At 37.4% G+C, this 19,689-nt stretch overlaps 1 protein-coding gene across 8 annotated transcripts in view; it reads right to left on the bottom strand.

Moving 5' to 3' along the window:
• Window positions 1–19,689, bottom strand: part of slmapa (sarcolemma associated protein a) — an 80,213-nt gene that overhangs the window by 29,776 nt on the left and 30,748 nt on the right. For 7 of the 8 annotated variants that reach the window (XM_087840868.1, XM_087840867.1, XM_087840869.1 and 4 more), the window contains exons 3-5: window positions 17,759–17,831; window positions 5,073–5,109; window positions 173–235 (exon numbers count right to left, since the gene is read on the bottom strand). In XM_087840868.1, the coding sequence (XP_087696994.1) occupies window positions 173–235; window positions 5,073–5,109; window positions 17,759–17,831 (173 nt within the window). Of the gene's footprint in view, window positions 1–172; window positions 236–5,072; window positions 5,110–13,546; window positions 13,875–17,758; window positions 17,832–19,689 lie in introns of those variants that run through there. The other variant, XM_035904665.2, reaches the window with a different exon arrangement.

Below are 19,689 nucleotides of genomic sequence, written 5' to 3'. Positions count from 1 at the left end.
ATAAACCAGCTGTTTAGAGCAGTCAGAAGCCTGAACTTATGGCTCACCATGATTATTTGTATGTGAGCAAGCACCAGTTTAACTGTGTTTGTAAGGAGAAGCACAATAACATTTCAGACTCATTATTGTTAGTGTAGTTCTCAAATATGTCCAGTAGGTGTCAGTGTGTTACCTGTAGATACTGGGAAAGCTGGAACAGTTCCTGAGAATACATACTGGGAGTGTTGGCTGCAACCTAAAAAACAAACACAAACACAAACCATGAAAACATGCTGACAGTTGTCTGAGACTCATTCAGCTTTTTGTTTGAATGCAAGGAGACAACAAACAGCTGAAAAACCAAAGGTTAAAGAGTAAGCTGACCTTAACATACAACAACAAACACATACATGAAGACAGAGCACAGGAACAGTGCAGGTCCACTTCTGCCTAACCACATCTCTGATCATTAAAACATGACATGAAATATATAATTCTCTGCTTTCATTGATTCACTTTGAGCTTCAGAATTTTTTTGAACGTCTCTCCGTTAATAACTTTCATTTCAATATCTGTTTGTCAGTCAATAATATTTATCTATGCATCTATGCAACTGTTACTGTTGTAGCCACAACTTAATTTTTACCTCTTTCCCTCTGATAATGACAAATAACTTCAGTATCAAAAACGGGTCAGAAAATGAATAATGTAGTGTATTCTTCTTAGTTCTGTTTGGTTTTTTTTTTAAAGTTGTATAATTTCTAGGGGAAAAACTATTTATTGTAAATTACTTCTGGTGGCCTACATGCAGTACAGCCCCATGCTTTTCCACACTTTAAGCCTGGGTCAATGCTAAGTTGTGTATCATAGAATGGATGCTAACTATCTGCTACTGACTGCCAGTAGCAAAACATATTTAGCACAAAAAAGTGTTAAAGCTAGTACTGCTTTTCTTTTTGTTGTTTAACGAAACAAATCTAGTCAAATTTCAAATAGGTGCGTGATAGCAAGCAAAGTGATGAAAACACTCAATACAGCCTACAAATAACCACACTGACATGTTCAGGTTCTCCAATCATCTGAAGTAAGATTTCATGTACACAGGAAAAAGCTCTGTGGAAAATTAAACTTTAAGGAGTGACTGATAACGAGCAGTACTGATAGCGTCCATTAGTGTTACGCTCAGCTGGATTTCTGTTAGCCATTTCCATCTGCTTGCTTCTCACAGACTTTACACTTACACAGTATTTTAATACAGGCAAATAATAAATATGTTCCTGTTGTCAGACAACAGATTAACCATGAAATATCAAAGCCACATGGTCACCTTTGTATGTCCACAGCTATTCCTGCTGGTTGGTTTTTATAATAGATCTGTGAGCTGGTTTTCTTTTATCCTTGTATATATGTGTACAAATCAAATCAGCATGCCCTTTGCTATCGATGTTTTATGTTTGTTACCAGTATGAGAACATAATGAGGAAAACACCTTTTACACTTGTGGCTGTAACCTACATAAGGTTTAATACATTTATACACACACCCATATGACTATGTGTGTTGAGACCTGGGAGATGTGAGGATCCTGCTTTAGAACACTTAACTATGTTTAAGAATGGCTCAAATGTAATCATAGCTCCTCTCAGGCGTGCTCACACACCAGCCTACATTCCTCAGACAGGTTATACTGAGTCTTTGCTGTTCTGAGGAAGAATCAGAGCAGGGCGAGGCAACAGAGGAAGCCTGGTACAACACACTATGGGTAAACAATTAGTCTGGTACTGCACTGTATGGCACAGAGTTACATTACATCTATATAATGTGTTTAAAAAAATTTGTTAAAGTACCATGTGTCTATATGATCACATGTGGTGTGGTACAGGAAACTATAGAAAGGTGTTCGTTATGATATGACAAAGATTTACTCGTTTATTCAAATTACATGATAAATTATCCCTTGTGTGAACACAGCACTGGGAGCCAGCTGTTGCATGCGGACTAATTCAACTAATTGCAAAGTAGCTGTAAAACAAACCACAGCAACTAAAGCTCGTAATTTCTACTGATTTCTTTTTTTTATTTCTTTTTCAAATGGTTGATACCTTATTACTAGAACTTCTTGATACCAGTACAGGTTTTTACATTTTCAAAATGGCCCGTGTTGCCTTACTGAGCCTAAATCTGTGCACTTTCCTAATATTTTATGACTATTTGCAAAAAACCAAAAAAAAAGGACAAAACTTTATTCTAAGGAAATCCCACTATTTAAAAAAAACAAACAAAAAAAAAAACACTAATTAAAATTAATATTTTCATACATCTAAAGATTTTACTTTGTGGGAAGCTCAAAGTCTCTTGATAAATTCCAATATTTTTATATGCAGAAATAATCTTGTAGTGTACATACAATACATTGGTACTAGTCAATTTATCAGCTGAACTCTAACAGCAAATTTCACGATTACAGGAATTTTCCCAATGTTACAACATTGAGGTTAAAGAATCAACCTCAATCCCTTCTGGAACTTTAAAATAAGTCTATAAGACTGAATTTAGCACCTGACTTGTAGAAAAACAAAAAAAAGTATACTTTAAATTGTACGGGGTATTTTGTTTTTGGCTTCAATCATGCTCTTTGACGCCTGTCTGTGTAGGTTTGTGAGACTTCCTGGAACAGCAGCTTTCAGTGTTGCAAATTTTAGCATCTTTTAATTTGGCTTGGAAATTCACCCCACATGGAGAGGCAGATTCCAAGAAGCATGACAGGAATGACCAATATTACTATAGATTGGGAAAACTTTGTACGCCATTGCATCAAATTTTGAGTGTTAGATTTGCAGAATTGCAAATCCCACCAAAGCTGTCCCAAATTTAAACCGTGCAACTGTATAAAAGATAATGTCCCGCTGTGTGGATTATGGACATTATCTGTGAAAAGCAGTTTTTACACACAATTCAAACATTAAAACATTTTTTAACCCAAACACAACTGGAGTCATGGCATGTGTGCAGTCACAGCACAGCTCAGCAACATAGCTGTTTATTCACCCCTTCATCTGTCCTTACCGTGAAGACACAGGAGAAGTAAGACTTTAAAGCACACTAAAATAAACAATGGCAAGTCGAGTCACGCAAGTCACAAGTGTGCCACATGCTGATGTAGACTTTGGTAAAGCTAGAATCAATTTTCATAGATATGAATTTCCAAATCAATAACTGAAATGTGAAATGCTGCAAATAACGGATCTTTCTAGTGAGGGGTTACAGATAACTTTTCATAAAAGTACAAATTTGTCTGAGCTAGATTGACCAATGAGCACAAAAGGACCATCTACATAGCGCAACACAGGGGCATAAAAAGATACTACAAAAATGTTTATATTTATACAGTTTACTTTCAACTTTCAATTCCAATCTAATACTCTGAATTATACATCACTGCACACATTAGTAATAAGTTTAGTAAAAGGAAGCAATCTAAGGTTTTTCTGTATAAGCATTATGAATAGGGCTGGGTATCGCCACTGATTTCTAGAATCGATTCAATTCCAATTCACAAGGTCCCACATCGATTCGATCCACAATTCGATTCGATTTGATTCAAATCGGGGAAATTTTGCCTCAGACAGTCAGAAATATTATAATTCTGATCACTTATCAGTACATATCTATATTTTTTATTTCTATAAAAAAAAAAAAGCTGACACTTGTGAGACTTTATCAAAGGTGTAAGCATCACAGCAGATTCCTTTGTGTCAAAGTAACTGAGGATAAAACACAGAAAAACATGAAGGCGGTTTTCCTGGTCTGGGTTTTTATAGCAGATGACCTTAAAAATATTGTGCAGTCAAAAACGAACTGAAGCAGAGCAAAGTTACAGAGGTTTGATTAGAGACACAGCTAAGCATTTTGAAATTTTGTGTAATTTTAAGTTTAAGTTTAAATTTGTTCAGTATTGAACAGCAGAAATGAGGCTTTGTTGTCGGAAATAAGTTAAAAAAAAAAACAAACAAACAAAAAAAACCAGCAGCCGTCACTAATAGACTGGTGGGTAATAAGTAAGCGAATAATGCAAAAAACAGATTTTTAGATGGGAAACTATTCCTGAGAGAGAGAAAGAGAGAGAGAGAGCTCTACACGAATTGTGATTTTATCGTGGTGGAAGCAAAACAGCAAAAGTAAGAGGAAATTCATGGCGATGTTTATGTGAAGCGAAATGTGTAACGTAGTTTGGATCGTCTTTGGCTGCTGGTTCAGTCAGTATTGTTTGGAGAGAGATAAAACCTGCAGCTTCAGAATCTAGCGCAAAAAGGACGTAAACACAAAGCGCCCGCCAACGCTTCAAAATCAGTGAGCTGTTGGCTTTCAGCCCCGACGGCGTGTCCGCGTACGTGCGTCGGGTGAGAAAGGCGACATCTCACTCATTCGGATGCTTTGGGTCCGCGTTTTGTGTTTACGTCTTTGTGCAGAATCCGTGTACCTGCTCTCATTTACTGTTTTAGCTGTTTGGTGGTTGTAGAAATTTTGTGAGGTTTAACCTGAGATTCTGGCGTTTCAGGCAAAATAAATTTATATTTAAAAATCGATTCAGGATTTTAATGAATCGATATCACGTTATCCAAGCCAGAATCGATTTTAATCGATAAATCGATCATCTGAACCCACCCCTAATTATGAATCCAAACAAATAGTTAATCTCCAAAAGCAGTGGGACTTCAGTTTAGAGAGGTCACATCCTAGCTCTGAGAACATAACAAATTTCGTTTTAAACTTGAGTGGACAAACATCTAAATGTATTTGAAACCACAGCCTGTACAGTGGCAGAAAAAAAAAATCCTGCTTCTTGATGCACATGAAGGATTTCTGTAATGCTGCAGCACCAACTGGCAGGGATCTCTGCATTCCTCTGTCAGCTGACCAACTCCACTCTGTGTGTTTAAAGACCACTAATGTGTGTTAGAAATACAAACACACACTCTTAGATGCTTCTCTGAGGTGTAGCCCTACATGTGAGTGAGTGAGAGACAGTTTGACATGGGACAGGACAACACAAACAAAAACACACACACACACACACATACTTCTGTTCTTACCTTGTCTATAGGTAGTGGTAACGGAGGCTGGATGACACTGAAAGAGGAAGAGAGGAGAGAAAAAAGTTTGTCACCATAGAAACACCAAAGAGCAAAGACACATGGAGTAACCACGGAGACCAAAATAAAAAAAATGTTCCTGGAAAAGTCTTGTGACATCGGTTTTTCAGCTCATTTGAATAAAACACTCATTCTATTACGACCAAGTCACTGGCAACAAGGAGTCCATTTCCCACACCTTTCTGACATTTCACCAGGTATAAATCACTTGATGTAAAAAATATCCACTCAGCAACTGAGCCTTGCAACAATTTTTAGATGGGAAGAGCAGAGGAAAAGACAAAGGGAAAAAAAAGTAAGACTTTTCAGACTAAAACTTTGGTTATGTTCATAGGTTATTTATGCAACTGGGGAAAAATAAAAAGTGAGCATTTATATATTACATATTGATGTATGTAATTTAATCAAGCAAAAACCTCCAGGTCTGAAAAATGAAGTCAATTCATGAAGAAAATAACTGCAGTCCCTCTAATGGCCACTTAAGGCAGGCTTTTAAAGTGAGTTGGCACAGACTTTGCAACATAAATAATCATGTTTACAGCCTGCAACAAAACCTTTGTTGACAGGAAAGTCCATAAAAGGGGGAAACTAACAAGAAAATATAATAACCTGGTTATGACCAAGTGTATGAAAAAAATGCCAGTCAGTTATTAGTAGTGGTGGTAGCAGTAATAGCGGTAGTAGCAGTAGGAATAATTATTGTAGTATTAGTATTTTTTTATTACCATTTTTAATAGTTAACCTGTTTTCACATATTTCACAGCTCACTGAGCTCAGCTAAATGCTCCATCAGAGACTGCACTCAGGTGGCTTTTATGTGACATACACTAATAACAATACTCAGTATCTCAGTGATACTTTTATAGGAAGATGAGTGGATATCTTTTGTTTGTGTGTTTGTTTTTGGAAAAACATGAAATCACACTGTCTAAATTCCTAAGTACCCTGCTATACTGGAATAAAACTGAAACCTAAGAGTCAAATAAATATTGCCATGTGTTACTTCAAAATGGCAGACAACTGGTTTCCTTTTTTTTTTTTTTTTTTTTTTTAAGTAATATTATTAGTTGACTAATTAAATTCACATACTCAATATCAGTTTCACTTGCAGCCTGAAAAACACTCAAACACATATGTGTTTTTAACTTTTAGTGAACTTGCACTGAATCACACTGCAGTGGCTGCCGTGTATGTTGGATCAGTGTGGTGTGGTTGTTGCAATTACATCAAACACAGTCAATGATTAAGCCTGAGAGGATTTCCCTTAAAGTACAGGAAAAGTCAGAGATTGATGCGACTGTTTGCTTGCAGACAACACCTTGAGGCCAGTCTCAAAAATATCCTGTTACATAAAGTCTGACTTTAATAACATCTCAAACTCACATATATGGACCAATAAAACACCAAACAGTGCAAAAATCAAGTGAGATGTGTAAGCACAGGATACAATTACTTTACTACAGTTTGCAAGGTTCCAAGAAAAGATCACAATCTGATGGAAAAAACAAACAAACAAAAAAACCAAACAAACAAACAAAGTCTTCAAGTAGGCCTGGAAATTAAACATTTTCAGTCAGACCCTGAAAATCAACCATGTAGTTGACTATACAGTTTTGTTAAGGTTATACTGCTATCAGTTGTAACATTAGCTACAGGTAGAACTTTAAGCTAAAATTTGTGTACTTTCAATGAGATAAACTTCAATGAATTCAGAAAATCTAATTTTCTTTAAGAAATAAACAGAAATTAGAGCAGGCAAACATAATAACAGTTTAGAGTGCATCTACTATCCATTACCTTATTTCCTGTCATGTATAGTTGCAGTGGTGGATGTTCATATCAAACACGGCCAACGTTTCAAATAAAGTCATCTACAGTACTGTGCACCAGTCTTAAGCCAATCATTTCTTTACATTTTGCTAGAAAATGGGAAATGGGCATATTTACATGCATTTACATAAATGTAAATGCAGTAAATAATCAAGTGCAAAAATAAAGGAAAAACAGATGCCTGCCATTTGTTCTGTTCTGTCAGGATGATCCCACAATGCTTCAATAATGCTGAGGTCCAGTTCTCTGGGGAGGTCAATTCATGACTGATGGTGTTCAGCTGTGCATTTTTCCACTCAGGTGATGCTTGTACTGCATTGGCAGTGTTTGGGATCACTGCCATGCTGAAAAATGAAGCTGTTACCAATCAGAAGCTTTTAAGATGGTATTGCAACAGGCCCATAAGACTGCTGCCACTAATTTTCAGTCCAGTTCTTATGCAATTTGGCATACTTCAACCTTTTCTCCCTTTACGCCTTTCTATAAAGAAATAAAGGATGGCTCAAGAATTTTGAACACACATGATTCCTGTGAACCAAAAGCTCAGGCTCATCAATTTCCTGATACAGTCTCCTCAAGCAGAAATCATTGTATTGTGTCTGCTTAGGTAGGTACACAAAGTCAAATATATATCTGTACTTTTAATGGTCACTAGGATATAAAAACCATTCACTTGTACTAACCAATTACCATATTAGCCACAATAGCATGTAGACATACCCGCCATACAGTGGAAACTGTCATGAACATCTTCTGTTGCATATGCATAAGCGCAACAAAAGATTGGCTCATCTGTTTCCTGTTTTGGCTATTGGTTGGCTCTTTAGAGACAGTGGCCACCATCTTCTATAGCTTTCCATTTAAATTATTCTTTAACAACATCACTTTTCTTGTAATACCATGGATTTAACTTTGTTATTATAACTGAATTTTTCAGTAAACTGTGGGATTCATATTGTAAAGATATGTAGGACACAGCAGGATATAGCAGTCAGAAGATGAATGCATTCATTTTAAAAATCACAAACCAGTGCAATAAATTTGTAGGTCACTTGTTTTAACACTGCACTGCTCCACAGGATCACATTTCTTCTATTTCCTTAGGTCAAACCATGCATAATAATATAGTACAGTCACTGTAAGTCGCTTCCACTGCTCTCTGTGTTGCATTAATTAAAAAGCACAGTAGTTTTGACAGGAGCTGAATGAAGAATAAATCTAAACCAAAACCACAGTGTGAAACCTTCAGTTTCTGCCACGCAGAAACGGGGCCTCTGTCATTTTGTGCAGTGTTTACCCAAAGTACTGTAATCTTACAGCACAGCAAGGTCATGCAGGTTTGTTTGAGAGACAGTGTGGAGATTACGTAGAAACAGTCACAGTTCAGGAAGGTAAATTCAACTCTGGGCAAAAAAATAACTCAACACTGTTAATGTGTCACTACTCACTGCAGAAATGGAGAACGCAGCAGCTCCTTTAACAAAAAACTCGCAGGTCGCATGAATTCTCATGACAAAAACACATTTTACAAATCAATAATAGGTTGTTTTTCTACAGGAGACAAGAACAAGCTGGACTTCCATCATAACATCTATGGAGCCACCACAGCCTCTCATTTCCTCTTATAAAAAGGATTGCAGCACACACTTCAGCTGAACATACAACTCCAACTCAAATTTGCTTGGTTACTGAGCTGCATGTAAAATTCTGCTCAGAAGAATGAAGATGCAGAAACTATTGTGCATCGATTTTATCAGTTTGGTGCAACTCAAAGTAACAACAGGTGCACTGAAGAAGCCACAAAACAACCATGAACAAGGGAATGGTTTAGCCACAGACCACCGCTGTCTTACAACAAAAACAAAAGCCAACAGTTTTATCTTCACTATTTTTAGGCAACTTTCTTCTGAATGGCAGTACCTCACAAACTAATGAGATGACAATACACGACCAGAAATCTGCAGTGAATAAATAGATGGGTTGAGAAAAGCACTTTCATTAACCTCAGTTTGTACATAAGGCCAAAACTGCAGGTCAGAAAAATAATTAAAAGCACTTTAAAAGGTTAAGGCAGTGATTTAAAAGGATTTTTGTACATTTAGGACCAGCAGAGCAGGTTCTCTGCAGAGATTAGAGCAAACAGCTTCCACAGAGCCACATCATCAATCACAGTAAACACCCAGTACTTTGTGTTGAGTTGGGCGTTTTCATATCAGAGCTCCACTGCCTGCTGATCACATGACACCCAGCAAGAAGAAATGGAAAAACTGCAATTGTCCTAAATAGGTCATAACATTAGATATTTTAGTCTCTCATACAGTATTCAATGTTTCCTCTTATCTTGTTAAAATCTCCTAGTCATATTTTTAACTGGATACCAGCAAATAAGCATTGTAACACTTGTATGCTGGGCACTGGCACTTCCAGAGGACTCTCTTGTCCTGAAGGGAGGATGATTCTTCTTCACGGTGTTGTTCCAACAATTTGTTCCTGCTGCATTCATTCAATCACAGCGCTGTCACACTTTAATTTCTGTGCATAACAGCTGGCAGCAGTTCTAGTATGCAGATACCATCTTCATATCAGCACTGCTCATTCTAATGATTAGCCTTTTGCCTCTCTCTTTACCCATACATAACAGAAATATAGGTTTTTGTGATAGTTTGTAGGTTTGGATTAATGGCTTGTGTACAGTGAAGACAATGAGGTTTCTTAGATACAACAGAACGTTATAATCCATCTTCTTCATTTTGACCATTTAAACCCTGATCCAGGCACCAAAAATGTAAAAAACACGTAAATAAGTCAAGATAACTGTCCTTTAAAGAAACTACACCTTCAGGTCATTAAACTGCACTGCTTGCCGTTTTGGCACTTACATTTTTTGTACGTTTTCTCTTTTGCCAATTCATGACCAAAAAGCCTTTTTTAATGAGAGTTCACATACCAAACTTTACCACAGTTTTTACTTGTTCCCCTGCTTGTTTCACAGAGAAGAATATTTTATGTATCACGGGATATTTTGGGCATGTTTTGCAAGGAATTTAAATATCAAAATAAATATGGGAATTCCTGCTATACAGGTCTGTTTATGGCAACATAAATAGACCTTGAATCATTTGCAAATAGGCTGTTTGTTGTCATTCAGCTACATCATGCTAGCAGATTAAGCCTTTAAAGGTGAGCAGACACCTGTTTTAACATTTTTCTATTCAAGTTCCTACACTAAAGGCAAGTTAAACTCAAGCAAAGTTAAACTGAGGAGTTTCTGTCATATTTCAGGCCTGCTTACAAAACAAAATGACTGCATCAGAAGTTAATAAAGGGTGGTCTCTGGCTGTGCAGCTACCCTTGGAAAAAATGGAGAAACTTTTCTAATGGTCGTCAAACCATGTCTTTATTGATATGTACTGAGGGGTCAAAACTCATCATTAAGAGTAAATGTCATCTTTATGGGGGAAGGAGTTAACATCATCACAGTTAAGTTTGCAGTTACAATGTGTCTCTCCAACTAATAAAAACACATTTCCATTAATTTGGATAATTGGGGTAAATTTACTTCAGCTTGAAGGCATTTTATTTATCAAGTTTCCAGAAAGAACAAGAAAAGATTTCTATCCACTCAATGCCAGGAAAAACAATCACTTTAAACTTTTCTTCTTTCATTGGTATTGTTTATTTCTTTTAATTGTATTTCATATAATTTACTTTATTTATCCAAAAAAGTTAGGAAATTATTATGTCACAGCAGCTAAAGCAAATAACTCATAACAAAAACACCACAACTGAAAGACGAATAGCTCATTAAACTAAATATTGATAGAAAAAATAGCTCAATAACATAAAAACAATTATAAAAAAAGAGCATGACTGAACAGTAAAAATACACTATTTAGATAAATATCTTAATCACAACCTCATTAAGCAATTATGAGCAAATAAAGAAAAGTACAGTAAACATGCAGGACAAAAATGATTTCCATTGTACAAAGAAAAGGAAGGATCAGAGGCCGGTTCAGGGGATTCAGGAGGCTCTGCAGCAGTTGTTTACAGCAAATTCTGACTGCATCAAGAAAATTACTCATTTCCAGTCATCAAATACTGCCTGCACAGACCAGACCAGCATGGCTCCAAAGCAACACATTTTTAAAAAGATGGAACAATATCTACGCCATCACATGATCTAATTTCACAGATCTTCAACTGTGGCTCACAAGAACATCAAGTCTGCCTACACGGACACACAAAGTGTCGAGCAGAGCAACAGGAAAACAAAAAGGCTGAGTGTTTTGCATGCAGTCCAGCAAAAGGCTGCCAGTAGTTTCCATCTGCAGCATACTCACATGTTTTTAAAACACTGTGGGAAAACACTTCATTCTGTCACAAACATAGCTCTACCTGGTCATCTATTACTTACTAAAATATGTCTGCAGCACAGACTATTTAAAAAAAAAAAAAACAGAAACGTGGTTGAGGGAAATTCTGGATCAAAAGACTGTTTTTACATCAAAGTTTTAACAATTAATTTATTATCGGGACACTTTTTTTTTTTTTTTTTTAACAAAGAAAAAAGGAAGCGTAAAAGCTTGATTCCTTGATTCCTTCTTTTCTGTTGTTTCTTTATGTTCTCGTCAATATTGTGCTATTTTATTATACTATAAAAACAGTCCTCGCAATTTAAAGTATAGTCTTTTATTGAAAACTCAATCTTTTGTTCACCTTTTTTCTTTTAAAGGGGATTTTGTAGATTTGTTTGTAGATTTATTTGAATTTATTTAAGCTGAAACTAGAGGTGGATCCATTGATTAGACATTCGGCAGCAACACAATTGTACGTTTAAAAACAGTTAATAACACCAGTTAATAACATTCTCAAAGTGGGAGTAAATAGGATAGAGACGTGTGACACAAGACTTTGAACTGAACATTACGAAATGTTATCTAGATAAACAAGTCAGCTGCAGGATAACAAAACTGACATTTTATCTTGACCAAAAACTCAAAATCATCCTCGGCTCACTTGGGCCAATCAGTGGGATGGATCCATCCACGATTATCTCAAGTCTTATCATAGATGTGATGGAACAATTTACATAAAAGGTTATAAGACAAAATAGTTGATAGGTGGATTTCTTTGGTTCAGTGCTAGAAAAAAAAATGTATTTTACAGACAGCACATTTCTCTTCCACCTCTAATAGGTTTGATATTGCTCTTCATCTCTGTTGCACTGGCCTTTTGATATGTCTCACTGGTGTAGAGCTTCCAGACCCATGTATTTCCACTGTCAGTGAAGAAAAAAAAACAAAAAAACATTGGAGTGGTAATCCCATTTTTTTTAACCATAAAAAACGTCAGGAAAGTATTTAAAAATACTAAACCCCTGGCCTCAATACAGTCCCCCTAACCAGCGTTTCACCGCAGGAAGTGCAGGCAATAAATTTAAACTCTGGGCCTCCAACTGGCTTAAAAGGATTCCAGATCAGGAGGACAGCATCAGGAGATTAACCTTAGAGATTACACTTTTGATAATGAGCAGGTTGTTTCTGAAGCAATAATGTAAAATGCCAAGAATAAAAAAAGTATAAAGAAGCTCTCTACACAGCTGCCACATCAAGCTTTAAGAAACCCAATAGTGACCTGAACAAACAACCAATCAGATCCCTTTTTAGATTTCCAACTTCCAAGTTCATTTTAGTTTTGTTGGCAACATATAGTCCAATTTCATCTCGAGTGGTAAAACAAATAAAAATACTGCACACAAACATTCAGTATCCATTTAACAACAGCCTGAGCGGTCTTTTAAAAAATGACCAGAGTTTAATCAACAAGTCTTGCTGCACATATGTTAAAATTTATAGAGCAAACATTCCTATGTGAGTTAATATGGAACTAAAACTAACAACATCTAGAAAATACTTCAGTTCCAGTACTCTGTAACAATGCTGGCATCCACACATCAGGAACAGCTAAGACTTCACTGAATTTTAATATTTTGCAAAGCTAGTTTTAGTTTCCACCAATTACTTTTTACACACACAGACTTTAAATGCCTGTGGTTCCCAGGTATAATATGTATTCGGAAGGGCTCCACCTTCATCACCTCAAACTGCAGCTGGTAACTGTATTTCTTGTCCTTGCTGCCTATCCCAACCACAACTAGCATCAAGTGGAGAACTGGTTCGTGTGCGCTGAGATCATTAACAAAACAACATAAAACAATGCTACCCGCAGACCAAGATGGTGGATCTGAAGTCTGTCTACGAGCTGAGAAATCAAAGATGCATCTAATTAATAACTGTCACAAACAATATAAACTATTATTCATTAATTTATAAAAGAAAGCACAGGTTGGTTGAACGGTCACACAGAGAGCCACTTCCCCTGTCACCACCACATACAGAAATTCAATGAGAAACACTGAACAGATACAATCAGCAGCTGCAGCGACACACTGTTGTTTAGTCACAAACTTTAGGTCATGGTACTATTTGACTTTAAAGCTCTGTAAACATCAAAAGCATGAAAACAGTCCGACCACTGTTGCCCAGAAACCTGCCTGAAATTCTGGACCTCAAAGACCTTACCTGTGAGGTATTCTCCTCGTACGTCAGGTAGTGATTTGTCACAGGCCAAAGTTCACCTTTCAGCTTCTACCTCACCCTGACTATTCTGAGAAATGCCTGCCCCCCTCCACAGCTTCTAACTTTTACTTCATTTCTCTTCTGGTTTCAGAGGAAGCAGCTGATTCTTCTCTACTTTTCCACGGAGCGCATGAAGTCTAAGACTAACTTGCTTTCTTCGTCTCTCCACTCCTCCCCTCTGAACAAACAGCTGAGTTTCTTCCTTTAACTTGTGCAAGGTACTGTAGCTCCACCCCTCCTGGCACTCACTGTGAGGAAACACTCCTCTCTGCTGCAACTATGACTCTTCACTACCTTTATCATCTTGTGGGAGGTCAAAGGTAGCCTGGATAAGTCCCTTGGCAACTGATTTATCATCTTTAATCCCAACATATTTTTGAGCTGACATTTTATTGTCCTGCTCACCTGGCTGGAAGAGCAGTGAATCTGAAAATGAAACACCCCCATTAACCACATGACCACAAGTATGCGTGAGTGTTTTACGGAAATACGGACAGCAGTAACAGACTGATAGGGGAGACAAAGAAGTACTATTGTTGTGATCAAAAGAATGACACGAGACGCATGCACAGGCCAGACTTTAATAATTCATAGCTCAATGTTTACCTTATAAAATTAACTTTCATTATTTTAAAGAAGTAGTTGAACAGAGCAATGCAGGAACACTAACACACAACTTGCTCGAATTTATTCTTTGGATCTGTATGTGTTTTTCTGTGTCTCACCACATAAACAATATTGTGGGAAAAAATGACTTCACAAAGGCAGAAAACTGCTGATCCTCACTTACAAACATTTCTGGCAACAAGTCATCCAGTGAGGTCACAACAGGTGTTTTAGATTAGATGGAAGACTGAATAATATGGAAACACTCCCACGTTGTTACCTCCTATTTTACATGAACTATAATCAAAGGGGCTCCAGGGAGCTGTGCTGTTCAGAGGACTTTATGGAGACTTCTGAGCATCAAACAGCATTAAAACTCAATACATTTTCATTGATCTATAAAAAGTATTTAATATTATAGAGAAAATATTTAGAGTAAGAGATGACGGCTAAATAGTTATCAGTATGTGGAAATGGATACTGCTGAAAAATACTTATGGGGAAGCACAAAGTCCAGTCCTGTGCCTCACACGTTTTATATCATATAATAATGACATTGTCAGTTATCAAAACGACTTTATTTGTCAACAACACTAATTTACATCACTGTGGGAAAAGTCTAGCACAGATTATGTAAACAAAGTTTTCACATTACTAAATAATTTTTATTAATGTTTATTTAGTGGTTGTTTGAAATTAGAAACGCAGTGTCAATGTGGAGAAAGGGGATATTAAATAAAGATGTAAATCTGAAAATGGTTCAGTTTGGGGAGTATCTTTAAAGGGTTATAAGGAGAGTGGAGTTCATTATATAGATAAAGATGTTCATAAAATAAAATTGAAGCATAGTTCTTTGTTTTTTTTTATTGAAATTTCGTTCTAAACGTGCTGCTATATAAAAAGTGTAATTTGCCTTCTTTCCATTTAATTAATTTCTTTCTTGTGGACATTTGTCACTATCAAAGTTTTCAAAGACCCAGCTTTGGTTTAATGTAAAATTGCAAACACAGTAACCATCTTTATAAAGCTGTAGGCAGATCTCCAGAAAGCTAATTCTAATACCAGGGAGCTGAGACATTCTTCAGCTATTAATAAATCTTCTGACATCCCTCCCCTTCAGCAGCACTCTAGAGACAGAGTCCAACTGTTAGTTAAATAAGAAGAGCTGTTTGATTAAAGGAAAAGGTAAAAAAATGTCAAATGTGGTCCTGAAGGTAGCATCATTGCTCTGTAAGTCTATGATGCCGTAATTGTTTGTTTTGTTTTTGTTTTGTTTTTCCGCCTGTCCCGTTTGGTTCTTTTGCCATCAGAATTATTGTCTAAAAAGGCAAAGAAAGATGCCCAACTGATTTACTTTACCAAATGGACCATCCCGGCCTTGCCATATTGGTCTATTTGATTCACCTTTGCTTTTATTGTTTATTTTATTTTCACTTGCTACACATGGGACAGACATGACTGGGGGATAGAAAAGGGAGAAAGAAAGAGATGTAGGGAAAGAAAAACAGCGGGGGAGAGGAACGGTGATAAAGGGCAAAAGACAAAAACCAACACAACAAACCCCTAATATTCCCATGTGGATATAATAACAGATGCTGAAGGTCAAAGGTCAAACTAGAGACTACAGTTGTTTCCCCACAGAACATGTTGGAGGTCTACGCTTCTTTAGATCTCAGGTAAGCACCATTCACTTTCATGCATTATTGACCATGTGGATAAAATACTACGGTTGGTGTTAATTGACGGACTTCTTAAACCTGTGCTGAACTACAATCCAAACCTGCACATCTGAAAATAAACCAGCACAATTCTGTTACGGCCCTTTTATTTTACTCAGTTTTCGTGTGGGGGCTTGTGTATGTTACTCCCCTCCTGCCGCCTAGCAGAGGGGGTCGTAACAATTCATCACAACTCACTACTAAAATACCACACATCTGCAGTGACAGAGAGACAAGGGAAAAAATTACAGAGACTGAAATGATTTTGTTCCTGTGCAAAGACATACTAGAAACCAGAAAGTGACTGATGATCACTTGTTCAAAAAGCAAACTTACTCATAATTTCAGATCAGAATCCTGGCAACTAATATCTGATGTCTCACCAATGTCTTAATGGATTATTTCATCCAGTTTATTTTTATATTCCAATTCTTATTGATTTCACTTCCTAGTTGTGCATCAGAATCTTCACTTCGTGAAGCTTTGTTTGTGACAAAAAGCAGTTGTAAATGAAAAGCCGTATTTCCAGGTTGGGAAAAATGTATCACACAATGTCCAAATTTGGATAAACAGTCAAAGTAAGCTCTAAATGGATCCCAAGACCTCAGATTTATTCATTAGAGAAGTGTGTGGCCTGTCATCTAGAGATTTAAACATTGTTGATTTCAGTAGTTGTCAGTAGTAATGCTACGTGGTTACTTAAACAAAATATTTATATTATACTAAGTAGAAAACCAGTTAACTACCAGAGGTGAGATGTTATGCAGCCACATGGCACAAGGCAGGAGCCCCTCTCTTTCAGTGACAAGAAGTTTTAAATAGGCAACATGTCAGAGCAAACTGAAATAAAACCACTCGACCACAGCAGTGTTTTCCGGTCCTGTGTGTGGAAGGAAGTGCTAGCACTGCTAACATTAGCTAGACTTGGCAAACTAATCTTAAAGTCTTGCACGTGTGACAACATGACAGTGCCGCATATTTTAGCAACATGTAAAATACAGTTTGATTCCTGAAGAACGTGATTAACAGTTACAATCTCAAACACACACATTTTTAGGAACAATAGTCGATCATTAGATTGGGCTTGTTTGAATTATTTGTGAATGTTTTCATACTGTTAACAACTAATTCTTGGTGTCCTTTAGTTTTGCAAACCAGCTTTTTGTTTTCTAGCACAGACAGCATGAACAAACCAGACCCAGGACTCCGGTCAGCGTGGCTGATGGGTTTACCAGACTGGAAGCTGAGCAGCATGGCAGCATATGGCACTGCCCAACACAGCACTGAGCCCCAGTAACACTAATGCACACGTCCAGCCAATTACAAACACACAGACACGCAATTGGGACTCTGAGTACAGTAGGAAGTTCCATGCTGGGTCGGCAGCTGGTCAGCTACAGCCCATTTAACACAAACACACACAAAGAAAGGCAAAGAGACATGTAAACACTCAGCATGAGTCAATATAAGAAAAATAGGGGGGGGGGGGGGGGGGGGGGACCCTAAAACTCAAATGAACAGTTGATTCAAAAGGTTATTACACAGGCCAGAATTATTAACACACACTCGCAGACCCTTATCCTCAGCTCATTAACTGCCCTCATCATCAACTAGACTGATAATAATCACATCACTACACAAGCAGAAATTGGGTGTGTGTGTATGTGTGTGAAAGCATCTAACCTTAACCAGACAACCATTAAATCGGCAACAACATCTGGTTAAGTCTGGATCAGTATACTGTTGCTTTAATGAGCAGCAATAAATCCCAATTTTAGTCTGTTATTACTAGATAAACAAATCTTCATGGATCAATGTGAGTGGTGCTTACTCGCTTCGTCGGCGTGCCTCCATCCCATCAGGTAGGAAGAGTTTGATTGTTGACACGATGCAGCCATGGGTGACTGCAGACAAAAAGAGAAAAGACACTTCAATATGAAGAAAACAAAATAAAACAGAGCAGAATGTTTACATATACAAAGTCCTGGCTCATCAGCGAATATAGAGACTCTAGAGAATCCATGTCAAACATGCAGCCCGGGCTGACTATGTGTCAAAGTTCATAATTTTTGAGGAAATGATTTCTGCCTTTCTGGCCCATATTAACAAATCCTATGAGGTATCAAATTTCATATTATTGAAGGTTTTCTGATGTGGGGGTGTACAATTACTCCGCAACTGTTATAATTAGGTATGGTTCAAGAGTAATCACCAGTAGCTCACGAGTAAAAGGCAATTTTTTCACCAGTAGCTGCAGCGCTGTTGTATTACCACTACCTTCAGCCCTGTCGAAGGTTATTCCACAGATTGTCAAACACATGGGGAGTCAGTGCCTGAGTATTTGAGCGTATGTTGCTTCGTTCCGGGGCTGTTCGATATGACCAAACTCTCATATCCCGATAACGATATAAATAAATTTTACATTTTCTGAAAATTCTGTGAATCTCGGGCAGCTTGACTTGCGTGAAGTGTTTCCAGCTGGGTGTTGTGTACATGGAGTCGAATGTTTTAACCAATGCATGAAACTACACATTTTTAGATCTTAGTTGTAATGGCCGCCATTTTCTTTGTGAGTATTTATTACATGGCGTGCTGCGAAGAAAAAGCTTGTTTTAACGTTTGAGTCTAAGGTTTATTTTTTAGCACCTGACGGCACTTTTTTGCTTCTCATCCGTAAACACTCTGCATACTCTTTCACGTGATTCAGTTTATTTTGAAAAGTCTCAACAGGATCTTGAGCTTTATTCTGAAAGGTTTATGTGGAAAATAAACAAGCAGACACGCGATGGTTTTGCCATCGCTGTTGCTAACGACAACGTGTAGAATAGAATAATCCTTTAATTGTCCCACAAGGGAAAATTTGGTTGTAACAGCAGCCAGAAAGACACATATACAACAAACAGTACACAGGACACAGAACAGAAACATACACAATTTTTCTTACATATTTACAAAAACAGGCGCTTTGTCTGTCCGTAGTGTGGTTATATTAAATATAAGAAAAAGAGAGAACTTTAAGAAATTAATATAGCCACTACAGTGTCCATCAAAACGGTAAAAAAAATATTGCCATAAACAGTAACTGCTACCAGGTCAAGCTTGTGTCCTGTGTGTCACAACAAAGAAGTGGTTTGTTTTGAGCTAAATAAAAGCACACGTGCTGTAGTGCCTGGATCAGCATGTGAGCTGACTGTGTGCAGAGGCACACAGATGGACAGAAAAGAGGGAGTCACATGGAGGGACTGGGATTTTACTTATTTTTGATAATAGGGAAAACATTATTATAAGGCTGTTCTAAAAGCTCCCTGAAAAGCCTTTAGCTGATCCAAAATGCTGCAGTGAGAGTACTAACAGGGACTAGAAGGAGAGATCATATTTCTCCCATATTGGCTTCTCTTTACTTTACTGGCTCACTGTTAAGTCCAGAACTGAATTTAAAATCCTCTGCCTCACATAGAAATTCCTCAATAATCAGGCCCCATCATGCTTTAAAGACCGTATAGTATGATAGTATATCAATAGATCACTTGTCTCTCAGACTGTAGGTTTATCTGCGGTTCCTAGAGTTCCTAAAAGTCAAATGGGAGGCAGAGCCTTCAGCTGTCAGGATCTCCTGTGGAACCCGCTCCAAGCTGTCCATCAGGAGACAGACACCATCTCTGCTTTAAAGGGCTTGTGTGTAACCTTTCTTTCTGGTTAGGGTTAGTTCGATCAGGTCGTCCTGAACCATGTCTTAGTTATGTGACAGGCTCAGGTGGCTGG

Source organism: Neolamprologus brichardi, chromosome 5 (assembly GCF_056152115.1).
Source record: "Neolamprologus brichardi isolate AB-2024 chromosome 5, ASM5615211v1, whole genome shotgun sequence".
Classification (NCBI taxonomy): domain Eukaryota; kingdom Metazoa; phylum Chordata; class Actinopteri; order Cichliformes; family Cichlidae; genus Neolamprologus; species Neolamprologus brichardi.
This window is presented reverse-complemented; position numbering and strand designations above follow the sequence as displayed.